Below are 12,984 nucleotides of genomic sequence, written 5' to 3' on the forward strand. Positions count from 1 at the left end.
GTTTTGGCAAGTTGGTTAGGACGTCTACTTTGTGCATCACACAAGTCATTTTTCCAACAATTGTTTACAGACATATTATTTCACTTATAATTCACTTTAACACAATTCCAGTGTGTCTGAAGTTCACATACACTAAGTTGACTGTGCCTTTTAAACAGCTTGGAAAATTCCAGAAAATTATGTCATGGCTTTAGAAGCTTCTGATAGGCTAATTGACATCATTTGAGTCAATTGGAGGTGTACATGTGGATGTATTTCAAGGCCTTCCTTCAATCTCAGTGCCTCTTTGCTTGACATCATGGGAAAAATCTAAAGAAATTAGCCAAGACCTCAGAAATAAATTGTAGACCTCCAAGTCTGGTTCATCCTTGGGAGCAATTTCCAAACGCCTGAAGATACCACATTCATCTGTACAAACAATATTATGCTTGTTCGCTGCTCTGGCCCCCCAATGGTGGAACAAACTCCCTCACGACGCCAGGACAGCGGAGTCAATCACCACCTTCCGGAGACACCTGAAACCCCACCTCTTTAAGGAATACCTAGGATAGGATAAAGTAATCCTTCTCACCCCCCTTAAAAGATTTAGATGCACTATTGTAAAGTGGCTGTTCCACTGGATGTCATAAGGTGAATGCACCAATTTGTAAGTCGCTCTGGATAAGAGCGTCTGCTAAATGACTTAAATGTAAATGTAAATGTAATGCAAGTATAAACACCATGTGACCATGCAGCCGTCATACCGCTCAGGAAGGAGACGCCTTCTGTCTCCTAGAGATTAACGTACTTTGCTGCGAAAAGTGCAAATCAATCCCAGAACAGCAAAGGACCTTGTGAAGATTCTGGAGGAAACAGGTACAAAACTATCTATATCTACAGGAAAATGAGTAAACACAAGGAAGAAGCCACTGCTCCAAAACCGCCATAAAAAACTCTGAATATGGTTTGCAACTGCACATGGGGACAAGGATCATACTTTTTGGGGAAATGTCCTCTGGTTTGATGAATCAAAAATAGAACAGTTTGGCCATAATGACCATTGTTATGTTTGGAGGAAAAAGGGGGAGGCTTGCAAGCTGAAGAACACCATCCCAACCCTGAAGCACCGAGGTGGCAGCATCATGTTTTGGGGGTGCTTTGCTGCAGGAGGGACTGGTGCACTTCACAAAATAGATGGCATCATGGGCCTCCCGGGTGGCGCAGTAGTCTAGGGCAGGGGAGGTTTGGCCGGTAGGGATATCCTTGTCTCATCGCGCACCAGCGACTCCTGTTGCGGGCCGGGCGCAGTGCACGCTAACCAAGGTAGCCAGGTGCATGGTGTTTCCTCTGCCACATTGGTGCGGCTGGCTTCTGGGTTGGATGCGAGCTGTGTTAAGAAACAGTGCGGCTTGGTTGGGTTGTGTTTCGGAGGACGCATGGCTTTCGACCTTCGTCTCTCCCGAGCCCGTACGGGAGTTGTAGCGATGAGACAACATAGTAATTAATAAGAATTGGATACCACGAAAAGGGGCTAAAATAAAAAATAGATGGCAGCATGAGGGATGAAAATTACATTACATTACATTTACATTTAAGTCATTTAGCAGACGCTCTTATCCAGAGCGACTTACAAATTGGTGCGTTCACCTTATGACATCCAGTGGAGCAGCCACTTTACAATAGGTGGATATATTGAAGCAACATCTCAAGACAACAGTCAGGAAGTTAAAGCTTGGTCACAAATGGGTCGTCCAAATGGACAATGACCGCAAGCATACTTCCAAAGTTGTGGCAAAATGGCTTAAGGACAACAGTCAAGGTATTGGAGTGGTCATAACAAAGCTCTGACCTCAATCCTATAGAACATTTTTGGGCTGAACTGAAAAAGCGTGTGTGAGCAAGAAGGCCTACAAACCTGACTCAGTTACACCAGCTCTGTCAGGAGGAATGGGCCAAAATTCACCCAACTTATTGTGGGAAGCTTGTGGAAGGCTACCTGAAACATTTGACCCAAGTTAAACAATTTAACATCAATACACCCAAATACTAATTGAGTGTATGTAAACTTCTTAACCACTGGGAATGTGATGAAAGAAATAAAAGCTGAAATAAATGATTCTCTCTACTATTATTCTGACATTTCACATTCTTAAAATGAAGTGGTGATCCTAACTGACCTAAAACAGGGAATTTTTACTAGAATTCAATGTCAGGAATTGTGAAAAACTGAGTTTAAATGTATTTGGCTAAGGTGTATGTAAACTTCTGACTTCAACTCTATGTAATGCAGCTATACCCTGGGGCATCATTTGGATTCTTGCATTGGAATTATATAGATTTCCGCTTATATCATGCTGTACCACAATAAACACACGTTCAATTGGCGAGACCATTTGAGTGCTTTTGACCAAGAAGTGACCGGTTAGTGTGAATTGTCCGCTGTGCTCTATCAGCACCATGGACTGCCCTCTACACACTAAACGAGGCTGTTGAAAACCTAGGCTGTTGTCCAAGGTAGTCATTTTGCCATTCCATATCCTAGGTTTTTGCTGAAATGAGGCCACTTTCTCTACCACCAAGATTTTGATAAAAACCAACCAGCAAGATTGTTTCTTTTCAGAAGAGTTGCAGTCTCCTTGATGCTCTGTGGAACTTCCTGTGTAATTGATCATTCCATTATCCCAGAAATATTATTGTAAGTTCCCCTTCAAATGACAGTTGGATTAGTTGAGCTTTCCTCAGATGTAGCATGCTTCTTCTGTGCTGTCTGAACACATTTGTCAGTGGAAAATGAGATCCACGTGTCAGTGCAGTAAGCACGGTCAGCATAGCGGAGAGAGAACCAGAGAATCATTGCCGTGTATAGTGGGGTCCTCATTGGAGCTGGAGCGGGTGATTTTTCAGCCCAACTGGCGAGCGACACTAAACTCTGCTCCCACCAAATCTGTTTTGCTTAGCTCCAGCAGTGGTTTCACCTTTTTCACATCTAGAAAGTCATGGCTCTCCAGGTCAAAGGCTCACAGGGCCTCCACCATTTGGCTGTTGTGTTCGCTGAATCGTTCTGACGTTTCACCAATGACGGAATCCAAGAAGTCTTTTACACTCAGTCTCGTTTTTAGCCAACCACCCAATGGAGTCTTACCTAACCGCCCCAGTGGCTTTCGATATCCCCCTTCACACACTGCGGTGCCTTCTGTCCATTGTACTGACGCAGTGCAGCAGAAATACAGATTTTGCTCCAACCTGTCACTGAATCATCATCATCATTTAACCATTTTTGCTATTTTTATATAGGGACATTAAACTTAAGTTGAGGGGGCACAAGTTTAAACTGAGAGGGCTAAGCCGTTTTTGCCCCCTTGTGGAGCCGGCTCCGCCTCTTTAGTCATGACGTTGCTGTACAGCTATATCAGAATCCCACGGCACTTACCCTTCTAACAGTGCTAAGCATGTGTTTGTAGGACTTACATTTAGATTTCAAAATGATATCTAATTCGGGTAGGTTACAATGTGTGTCACTCAGAAAATGACACCAGAGAGCGTCAGAATTCAACAGGATAAACAAGTAGATGAGACTTAGTGCACACTTTTCATACATTCAACTAAGGATTAGATCTGAGAATTGAGCGGGAATGAAAGTGAAATGGATGTGAAATAAACTTCGTGTATTTTTATGAAAAGTCAATGTTTCTCTTATTTTTCCCAGGTGCCAATCATCAAGCTGACTGACCAGGAGACAGACGTCAAAGTGGACATCAGCTTCAATGTGGAGACGGGAGTCAAAGCTGCTCTCTTCATCAAGGACTACACAAAGGTGAGAACACTAGCATTTGTACCTTTTTTAGTTTAGCTTCATTTCCCCAAGACAGAGATGAGGTAGTAATTCAATAATCATGTGAAACTATTATTGCACTCAGTGAGTTCATGCAACTTATTTGAACTTAAGCACATTTTTACTCCTGAACTTATTAGGCTTGCCATAACAAAGGGGTTGAATTCTTATTGACTTAACACATTCCAGCTTTTCATTTTGAGTTAATTAGTAAAATAATAAAATAAACATAATCCCACTTTGAAATTATGGGATGTTGTATGTGCTTGTGTAGGCCAGTGACACAAAATCTAAATGTAATCCATTTGAAATCCAGGCAGTAAAACAACAACATCTGGAAAAAGTCAAGGGGTGTGAATACTGTCTGAAGGCACTGTATGTATTTTAAATTTGAGATGGAATGTTCCATATTGGGCGAGAACAGAGAATGTACACCTGCACATTGGTTCAGAGTGGTGTCGTCTGCTGTAATGTCGGGTTTTCCCGCTCAAATGAACCGTGCTTTTCCTTCTCTAGCCAATCTTATTAGTTCTGCAGTAGTGCCTATGCCCTAGGGGTTAGGTGGAGATCTGGTGACAGGCCCACAATATGCTGTCAGTAAAGGAATCTCTCTGATTTGTCCTTTATTCAATGACATAACCCAACATGCTTCTGTAAGTCACCAGAACCATAACGCGTGAGTCTTTGTCCCATTGACAACCGCAGCCTCAAAATCAGCATATGATTTAAAAATGAGACTCTGTAAAAAGGAGGCAAATTGTATTTCAAGTAGTGATCCTCATACGAAGTTACATATTTCCATTAAATAAAGACTTTTTCATCGTCTAATTTGAAATAATTCCCACTTTTAATAGGTCCTCTGCTCCTCAATGACTGTGTAAATTGAGCAGGGATTCGATTCTCTCCTTAGTGTTTTTAATCTCTCTCGCCCTCCTTCCCCCCTTTCTCTCTCGGGCCCCTACAGAGGTATCCCGTGCTGCCTTACCTGATCTTTGTGCTGAAGCAATTTCTGCTCCAGAGAGATCTCAACGAGGTGTTCACTGGAGGAATCAGCTCCTACAGCCTCATCCTGATGGTCATTAGCTTCCTCCAGGTACACACACAAACGAGCATACACACACACACACACACACACACACACACACACACACACACACACACACACACACACACACACACACACACACACACACACACACACACACATACACAAACGAGCATACACACACACACACACATACACAAACGAGCATACACACACACACATACACAAACGAGCATACACACACACACACACACACACACACACACACACACACACACACACACACACACACACACACACACACACACACACACACACACACACACACACACACACACACACACACACACACACACACACACACACACACACACACACACACACACTTTGTGTAATCTAGTATGACAGTGTACAGTTATGGCACTTGTAATGTTGTCATAACATGTCTACCTATTCTCTCACTCTATCTCTCTATCCATCCATCCAGCTCCACCCAAGAATTGACGCCAGTAGCCCCAACATCAACCTTGGCATCCTGCTGATTGAGTTCTTTGAGCTGTACGGCCGCCATTTTAATTACCTGAAGACGGGCATCCGTGTCAAGAACGGAGGGGCCTACATGGCCAAGGAGGACATGACGAAGGTTATGACCAACGGCTACAGACCCTCCATGCTCTGTATAGAGGACCCACTGATGCCAGGTGTGTGTGTGTGTGTGTGCGCATGATGGTGTGCAGGACTGAGTGTTTGTGTGACTATGTGTATGTGTGTGCACCTGACTGGACAGTGTTTGAGCGAATGTATGTGTTTTCCATTGGTAATGGTGTTGGCCTTAGTTTGTATGGGCCGATTTAGGTGTTATAACCGTGTGTGTGTGTTCCAGGTAACGACGTTGGCAGGAGTTCGTACGGAGCCATGCAAGTCAAGCAGGTGTTTGACTACGCTTACATCGTCCTTGGTCACGCCGTGTCACCACTAGCACGCTCCTACCCCAACAAGGACATGGACAGGTTGGTTCCCCCCTCTTTCAGAATGTCTTCTGTGTCCAGCCGGGCCTAGAAATGTTTCTACATGAATAAGTACAGAAGTTATCAAAGTAAAGATTGTCAAATAAATACGGTGGTTGTGTTGGAAAGTGTAACTAATCCACTGCTGTGCAACATTTGAAATCCTGCCCTTTCCTGTTTCTCACTATCCCTGCAGCACTTTGGGGAGGATAATCAAGGTGACCCAGGAAGTGATTGACTACAGGGAGTGGATCATGACGAAGTGGGGAGGAAGGCACCTCGCCCGCATGGAGAGCCGTGGTAAGAGAAGTGTGTGTGTGTACAAAATAACCTGTGTGTGTAACCTCTGCGTAAAATAAGTCTTGACTGTCTTTTATTGCAGGTTTTGTGTGTGTATATTGACCTGTGTGTGCAAGGGTAACCTTTTGTTGTCTCGTATGGAAGTTTGGGAAGTGTTTGTTGCTGTGTATAATAACCTGTTTCTCTCGTTAGGTTCTGTCCTGGAGCAGGACCCAGCACGGTGTCTGTTGGGTGTAGGTGTGGAGGAACAGAGGGACTCAGTCTCCCCTCACAGTGCAGACTCCCCCATGTCCCTGTCCAGTCCTCACCAACACTCCTCAGCCTCCTCGGTCTCCTCTCTGTCCGGGTCAGACAATGTAAGGGCACAGACACATACAATAAACACACACACTGCGGTCTTTATGATGAACTATATAAATGCATTTGTGTTAATGATTTGACAGCTGATCATGTTTTAAGCCCTCCCCTCTGCTGTGTGTTCCAGGACTCTGATTCGACGCCATGCCCTGGCCGCCCTCCCCTCTGCTGTGTGTTCCAGGACTCTGATTCGACGCCATGCCCTGGCCGCCCTCCGGCGCTGCCCCCCTACACCCTCCAGTCTCTGGGTATGACTCTACCCCTGGGCCTGGCACTGGGCAAGACTGGCATCAACCAGCAGCACCTCATCATGTCCCCTGGCTCACAGGTACAGAACCTAGCAGCTACTGAGCTTTGTGTTGTTAGAGATGGGAGAGTTTAGCGTGATGGATCAACATGTTCTGTGAGAGGGACATTAAAGGTAGACTCAGCGACGCATTAAGTATAAACGATATCTGGACAGTTTCCGCAACAACTAAGAGTGTTGAAGCACGAGGCTAAACTTCTCTGCTGTTTTGGTCCCGTAGATACCACGTTGTAGCACATCCACAGGTATCCACAAAGTCTTGCATCTTAATGGCTGCGGTGCTGTTTGTGCCAGCATCATACCGCAGAGTCTACCTTTTACCGTTATAAAAAGAAAACAGCATTCCTGAATTTCCCATATATATATATATATATATATATATATATATATATTATTATTATTATTATTTTATTTTTTTCTATGAAATGGTCTCCATGCCTTGTGTTTTTAGTACTTACAACCCAGTAACAGGGATTGTGAAATGGTGATCTAAAGCTGTTTGTGATTGGACGTGTGATGGCTCAAAATGTCTCTCCCGCCCCTTCCTTCCAGGCGTGTATGTCTTTGCCCAGTGGCCTGACGATGCACTCCTTACCTGTCAGACAGGTGGGTATAGACATGACCCCCCCTACCCACCACCCTGCCCACCATAACCCTCATGCCCCCTCCAACCCCCAGCCTCTGTCCAGCCCCCACCCCACCAGCCACACACACCAGGTAGGCGCCGGCCACAATTACGGCTACACACTAGACTGGGACAACCTCTTTGTCTTTCTCTCTCCTTGAAGACTCTCCTCACTTCTCACTTTCTTATTTCTGCTCTTTTTTGCTTTCCAACACATCTTTCTTTCTTTTCTCCCTCGTTCTCTCCTCCCCCTGTTTCTCTCTGTTCTCTCCTCACCCTGTTTCTCTCTGTTCTCTCCTCCCCCTGTTTCTCTCTGTTCTCTCCTCACCCTGGTTCTCTCTGTTCTCTCCTCCCCCTGTTTCTCTCTGTTCTCTCCTCACCCTGGTTCTCTCTGTTCTCTCCTCACCCTGGTTCTCTCTGTTCTCTCCTCACCCTGGTTCTCTCTGTTCTCTCCTCACCCTGGTTCTCTCTGTTCTCTCCTCACCCTGGTTCTCTCTGTTCTCTCCTCACCCTGGTTCTCTCTGTTCTCTCAATCGATCCCTCTTGGTTTCATGATTACATTGTTGTATTGAATATCTGCAAGATGTAACTGAATATAGGATTCCTTTCGTAGAGCACTTTGCTTTTAGTGTGTGTGTGTTTGTGCATGTGTGTGCGTGCGTTGACTCAGGTTTCAAACACTCAATGACTTGAATTCTAACTCTTCATCGCTTCTCTCTCTCTACCTCTCTCTCTCTCTACCTCTCTCTCTCTCTCTCTCTCTCTCTCTCTCTCTCTCTCTCTCTCTCTCTCTCTCTCTCTCTCTCTCTCTCTCTCTCTCTCTCTCTCTCTCTCTCTCTCTCTCTCTCTCTCTCTCTCTCTCTACCTCTCTCTCTCTCTCTCTCTCTCTCTCTCCTCTCTCTCTCTCTCTCTCTCTCTCTCTCTCTCTCTCTCTCTCTCCCTCTCTCTCTCTCTCTCCCCTCTCTCTACCTCTCTACCCCTCTCTCTCTCTCTCTCCTCTCTCTACCCTCTCTCTCTCTCTCTCTCTCTCTCTCTCTACCTCTCCCTCTATCTCTCTCTCTCTCTACCCCTCTATCTCTCTCTCTCTACCTCCCCTCTATCTCTCTCTCTCTCTCTCTACCCCTCTATCTCTCTCTGCCTCTCTCTACCTCTCTCTCTACTCCCCCTCTCTCTCTCCTCCCCCTCTCTCTCTCTCTCTCTCTCTCTCTCTCCCCTCTCTCTCTCCTCTCTACCCCTCTCTCTGCCCCTTTCTACCCCTCTCTCTCTCTCTACCCCCTCTCTCTCTACCCCCTCTCTCTCTCTCTCTCTCCTCTCTCTCTCTCTCTACCTCTCTCTCTACCCCTCTCTCTCTACCTCTCTACCCCTCTCTCTCTGCCCCTCTACCCCTCTCTCTCTACCCCTCTCTCCTACCTCCTCTCTCTCTCTCTCTCTCTCTCTCTCTCTCTCTCTCTCTCTCTCTCTCTCTCTCCCCTCTCTCTCTCTCTACCCCTCTATCTCTCTCTGCTCCTCTCTACCCTCTCTCTCTCTCTCTCTCTCTCTCTCTCTCTCTCTCTCTCTCTCTCTACCTCTACAGAATGGTCCTAAGTTTCACGTGAAAGGCTTCCACAATCCAGCTGTGGTCCACAGTCCCGCCCTGGCCAACCGCGCCCACACACCCTCTCACACACGCCCACACACACTCACACACGCAGTACCGCAACACCTGGCGCCGTCGGAAGAGGGACAGCCTGCCAGTAAGCCTGAGCAGATAAAGGATAAAACATCCCCCGTTTCCTCTCCTCCCTTCATCCCTCTCTCATTCTGACTGATTGGGAAGACAACTTCATGAGACAATGCTCCCTGCTGTTCAACTTGGAGGACAGTCAGGCAGAGGCACCAGACCAGCATTGGGATTCATTCAACACTTTGGGCTGCTGAACTTTGGCCCCGAGGAGGGAAAGAAGTGTAGCTCTGGGAAAACTCTTTCTCCATCACTCATCCTCTCCCCATTTGTGCATGTTTTTTACTGCGCAATGAACCAACGGCCAACGATACGGGAACGAGCAGTGCGGCTAGCAAACAGAACGCAGCGCAACCCAACGTGCATTCTGACCCCAGAACTTTTCCGCAGCTCTCCAGTCTTTCGCTTCCTGTTTGGGATCCACCTTTTTGTTTTGTTTTCGTTAATGTTTATTGTTCACATTAATATTTTTTAAATTGCGCTTTGCCCATTTTCACATATGTTCAAGGAGACTGAGGATAGTGACTTCTTTGCCAGGTGGAAGTAGCAAAAGACCAGTGTCGTGTTGTAAATTGAGTTTATTTTAGTTTTTTTGACTGGGTTGCGTTGTGAAGGCCTTTGTCCTTGAACCCTGTAGCCAAGCTGTATCTTATTTCAGTGTTCACACAATGGACGGTTTCTAATTTGTGCAATAATGTGTTCAATTTTTTTTGTTATCTTATCAATCTTTATTTAATTGTATTATTTGTGTATGTAAAGGTATTTTGGTGTTACGTTTTTAAGATTGTAGTTTTTCTTTTTTTTGCCAAGAGTTTACAGAACCTTTCCCCAGATGGCCTCCGGTCTGGAGAGTGTGTGACGGAGTGTGTGTCTGTGTCAAGAGTGTGTGACAGAGTGTGTGTCTGTGTCAAGAGTGTGTGTCAATTGGTGAGTTGTGTGTATCTTGTTGGTGTCAAAGTATAGTTGAACCCCCCCCCCCATGGGTGTTTTAGAATGTGTGAAAAGGAAGAATCAGAAGGAGCTAAGTGGCTTCAGACTACTGCAATGCAACCTCTATTGTTGACAGGTTAAACGTCTGTAATCTCACATTGTCTCACTAGATGGAGCTCTTACTATAGCAGAGTCACAGCGGACTGACTGACTGAGCTCTTACTATAGCAGAGTCACAGCGGACTGACTGACTGAGCTCTTACTATAGCAGAGTCACAGCGGACTGACTGACTGAGCTCTTACTATAGCAGAGTCACAGCGGACTGACTGACTGAGCTCTTACTATAGCAGAGTCACAGCGGACTGACTGACTGAGCTCTTACTATAGCAGAGTCACAGCGGACTGACTGACTGAGCTCTTACTATAGCAGAGTCACAGCGGACTGACTGACTGAGCTCTTACTATAGCAGAGTCACAGCGGACTGACTGACTGAGCTCTTACTATAGCAGTCACAGTGGACTGAGCTCTTAGTCACACCCAATACCATAGCTGTTGTTTTTAAAACCCTTATCTTTATTTGGTGCTTGTGCGTGCGTGCGTGCGTGCGTGCGTGCGTGCGTGCGTGCGTGTGTGTCAGACATAGGAGGACTTAGTCACCTAACGTTTGTGCCATTTTCGCTACTCAGTCCTATTGTAGAGTAGGGCTGAAAACTCTTCCCCATTGCAGGAGTTTGGCACAAGGCCAAATACATATTGTATGCTCCAGGTGTGTTTCTGTTGGTGTATGTCTGTCATTTTTTAAAGATGTGCATGGTATGGAGGTGAAGTTAGATGAAGGAATAGCAAAAATGACCTGAAGATTGGTGAGTGGTGTGAAATGGCAACTTACCCCCTATGTCAAGTAGTGAACTACATAGGGGATAGGGTACCATTTTCGACATGCCCTAAAAGACTAGGTGCTCTAAAGGCCAAAAGGGTCTTTCTTAGCAGGGGAGAAAGTTCTGGAGACCTCTGGACAGTGGAGGAAAAGGAATCATTTTAATTCCATTCTGGAATCTAGTGTATATTTGATTGCCAAGTACTTCCGCTAGTTGTTTGTCTTTTCTTTGTGTTTAATTGTGTGTGTGTGTGTGTGTGTGTGTGTGTGTGTGTGTCTCGTCTCTGCAAGTATATAGCCCCACACACACACATACGAGTGACTGTGTGTGGCTGAGGCTCAGCGCGGTAGCTACACACTGAACATATGATGTTATTACTATGCAAGTGGGTTATTTTTGAGTGCCCCAGTATTTCTGTTTCCAATGACAACCACTGCTTCTTGGATCGGAGTGACGTTACTGTAAACTCCAGTTTGAACGACTAGGCCTGTAATTGATGGGCTAGGCTAGATGGTGGTTAGCCAGCCTCAGCCCAGTTACAAGTGAACCACAGAACTCTGTCTTTGTATGCAAGTCCTGATGTTTTAAAAGTCTAGTTTTGTATTTCTATCTGGCAGAAAGTCTATGGAAGGGGGTGTGTTTAAGTGGTTGGGTATCTGTATGTCTGGCTTGTCTGAGCGAATAGCAAGACTTTTTTTTCTTTTTTCAAATGACACCCCATTCTCTATATAGCACATGCTATTGTACTCTAGTGCTGTTCTAAAGTAGTGCCCTAATATAGGGGTTAGGGTGTCATTTGAGTGCACATGAGGAGCAACTTGCACTCTGTAGTGGATGACTTCATACCCTTCCTAGTGCACTAGAGTCCTCTACCCTTCCTGAGACTGTGTTAGGCGCCAACGTCACTCTGTAATGTTACTATAGCAACTTTTAACCACCAATCAAAACTCGATCTGGCCAATATATCGCCTTTGACAGGGTCGTCGCCCCCAAATGGCATCCTGTTCTGAATGTATTGCACTACTTTTGATTAGATCTTTGTAGTGTCTTGTGGAAGGTAGCTGGGCTATATAGGACATATGGTGCCATTTGGGACTCAAGCTGTGTCTGCTTTTAGAGAATAGAACCATCATCTGTCAGAGAGATGAGCTCAAACACTATCTCTGGTTGGAGATTTGTCAAGCCTGTCAGTTGTCCACCATTTTTACAGATTCTATTAAGACGGAAATGCAGTGTGACGTCTGTATGGATTCAACTCTGTGTGCATCCCAATGGTCTACACAAGCTTCCTCCCCTCATGTCCTTCATCAGATCTAAAAGAAATAGGAACAGGTAAAAGCCAATCCTTTGGTAGATCGGAGAGATGTGGAGGAGAGGAAGCCTCTTTAGACCTTTGAGAACAAGAAACACATGTACACATAGATGCAATGTAATGCACTCCATTGCATCACAATGAGGGATTTTAAACTTAACGGCCGCCATTCTGTCATGGCCAACTCATCTGAAGAGGAACTCCTAAAATGGTCGCCAAACTAGCAGCGGTCACGGAGTGACAGCCTGGCTTTTGTTTTGAACTTCTTTTTTTATGTACCAGTATATTTTTTTCTATTTTATTTTTTATTAAACATCATAAAACTGCCAGTTATCATAGTGATCTTGTCTTGTTTTTGTATGTGCTTAAGTCCCTTCTCATTAAGATACAGAAAATTGTGATTATAAAATGAGGTCAAATGTGATCCTGTACTAATGGTCATCTACACTAGGTGGCACACTAGGTGCACACCCATAGCAAAGATTTTTATAACTAACCCAGGATAGTCCAGAGCCTGTCATTTCATAGTAGGCAGAACAAGCAAAGAGGTGGGCAGAGCCAAGCATGAGCTGGTGAGATCCTATTGGTGAGTTCTAGTATTTATTTGCATATTTCCATTATGGACTGCCTACTCTGAACTGTGCGTGTGCAATAACTAAACGTTTTGAAACATTGGCAAAGGGTAAACTC

The 12,984-nt window shown here is 45.1% G+C and overlaps 1 protein-coding gene across 1 annotated transcript in view; it reads left to right on the forward strand.

Moving 5' to 3' along the window:
* The window catches only part of LOC124013021 (terminal nucleotidyltransferase 4A-like), a 29,779-nt gene extending 17,152 nt beyond the window's left edge, over positions 1 to 12,627 (forward strand). Inside the window, 9 exon segments of the mRNA XM_046327127.1 lie at positions 3,686 to 3,793; positions 4,776 to 4,904; positions 5,344 to 5,557; positions 5,740 to 5,866; positions 6,060 to 6,163; positions 6,356 to 6,519; positions 6,648 to 6,848; positions 7,380 to 7,544; positions 9,026 to 12,627. Of these exon segments, the coding sequence (XP_046183083.1) occupies positions 3,686 to 3,793; positions 4,776 to 4,904; positions 5,344 to 5,557; positions 5,740 to 5,866; positions 6,060 to 6,163; positions 6,356 to 6,519; positions 6,648 to 6,848; positions 7,380 to 7,544; positions 9,026 to 9,256 (1,443 nt within the window). The 3' untranslated portion in view covers positions 9,257 to 12,627.
* Positions 12,628 to 12,984: the final 357 nt, after the last annotated feature.

Source organism: Oncorhynchus gorbuscha, linkage group LG24 (genome assembly GCF_021184085.1).
Source record: "Oncorhynchus gorbuscha isolate QuinsamMale2020 ecotype Even-year linkage group LG24, OgorEven_v1.0, whole genome shotgun sequence".
Lineage (NCBI taxonomy): Eukaryota > Metazoa > Chordata > Actinopteri > Salmoniformes > Salmonidae > Oncorhynchus > Oncorhynchus gorbuscha.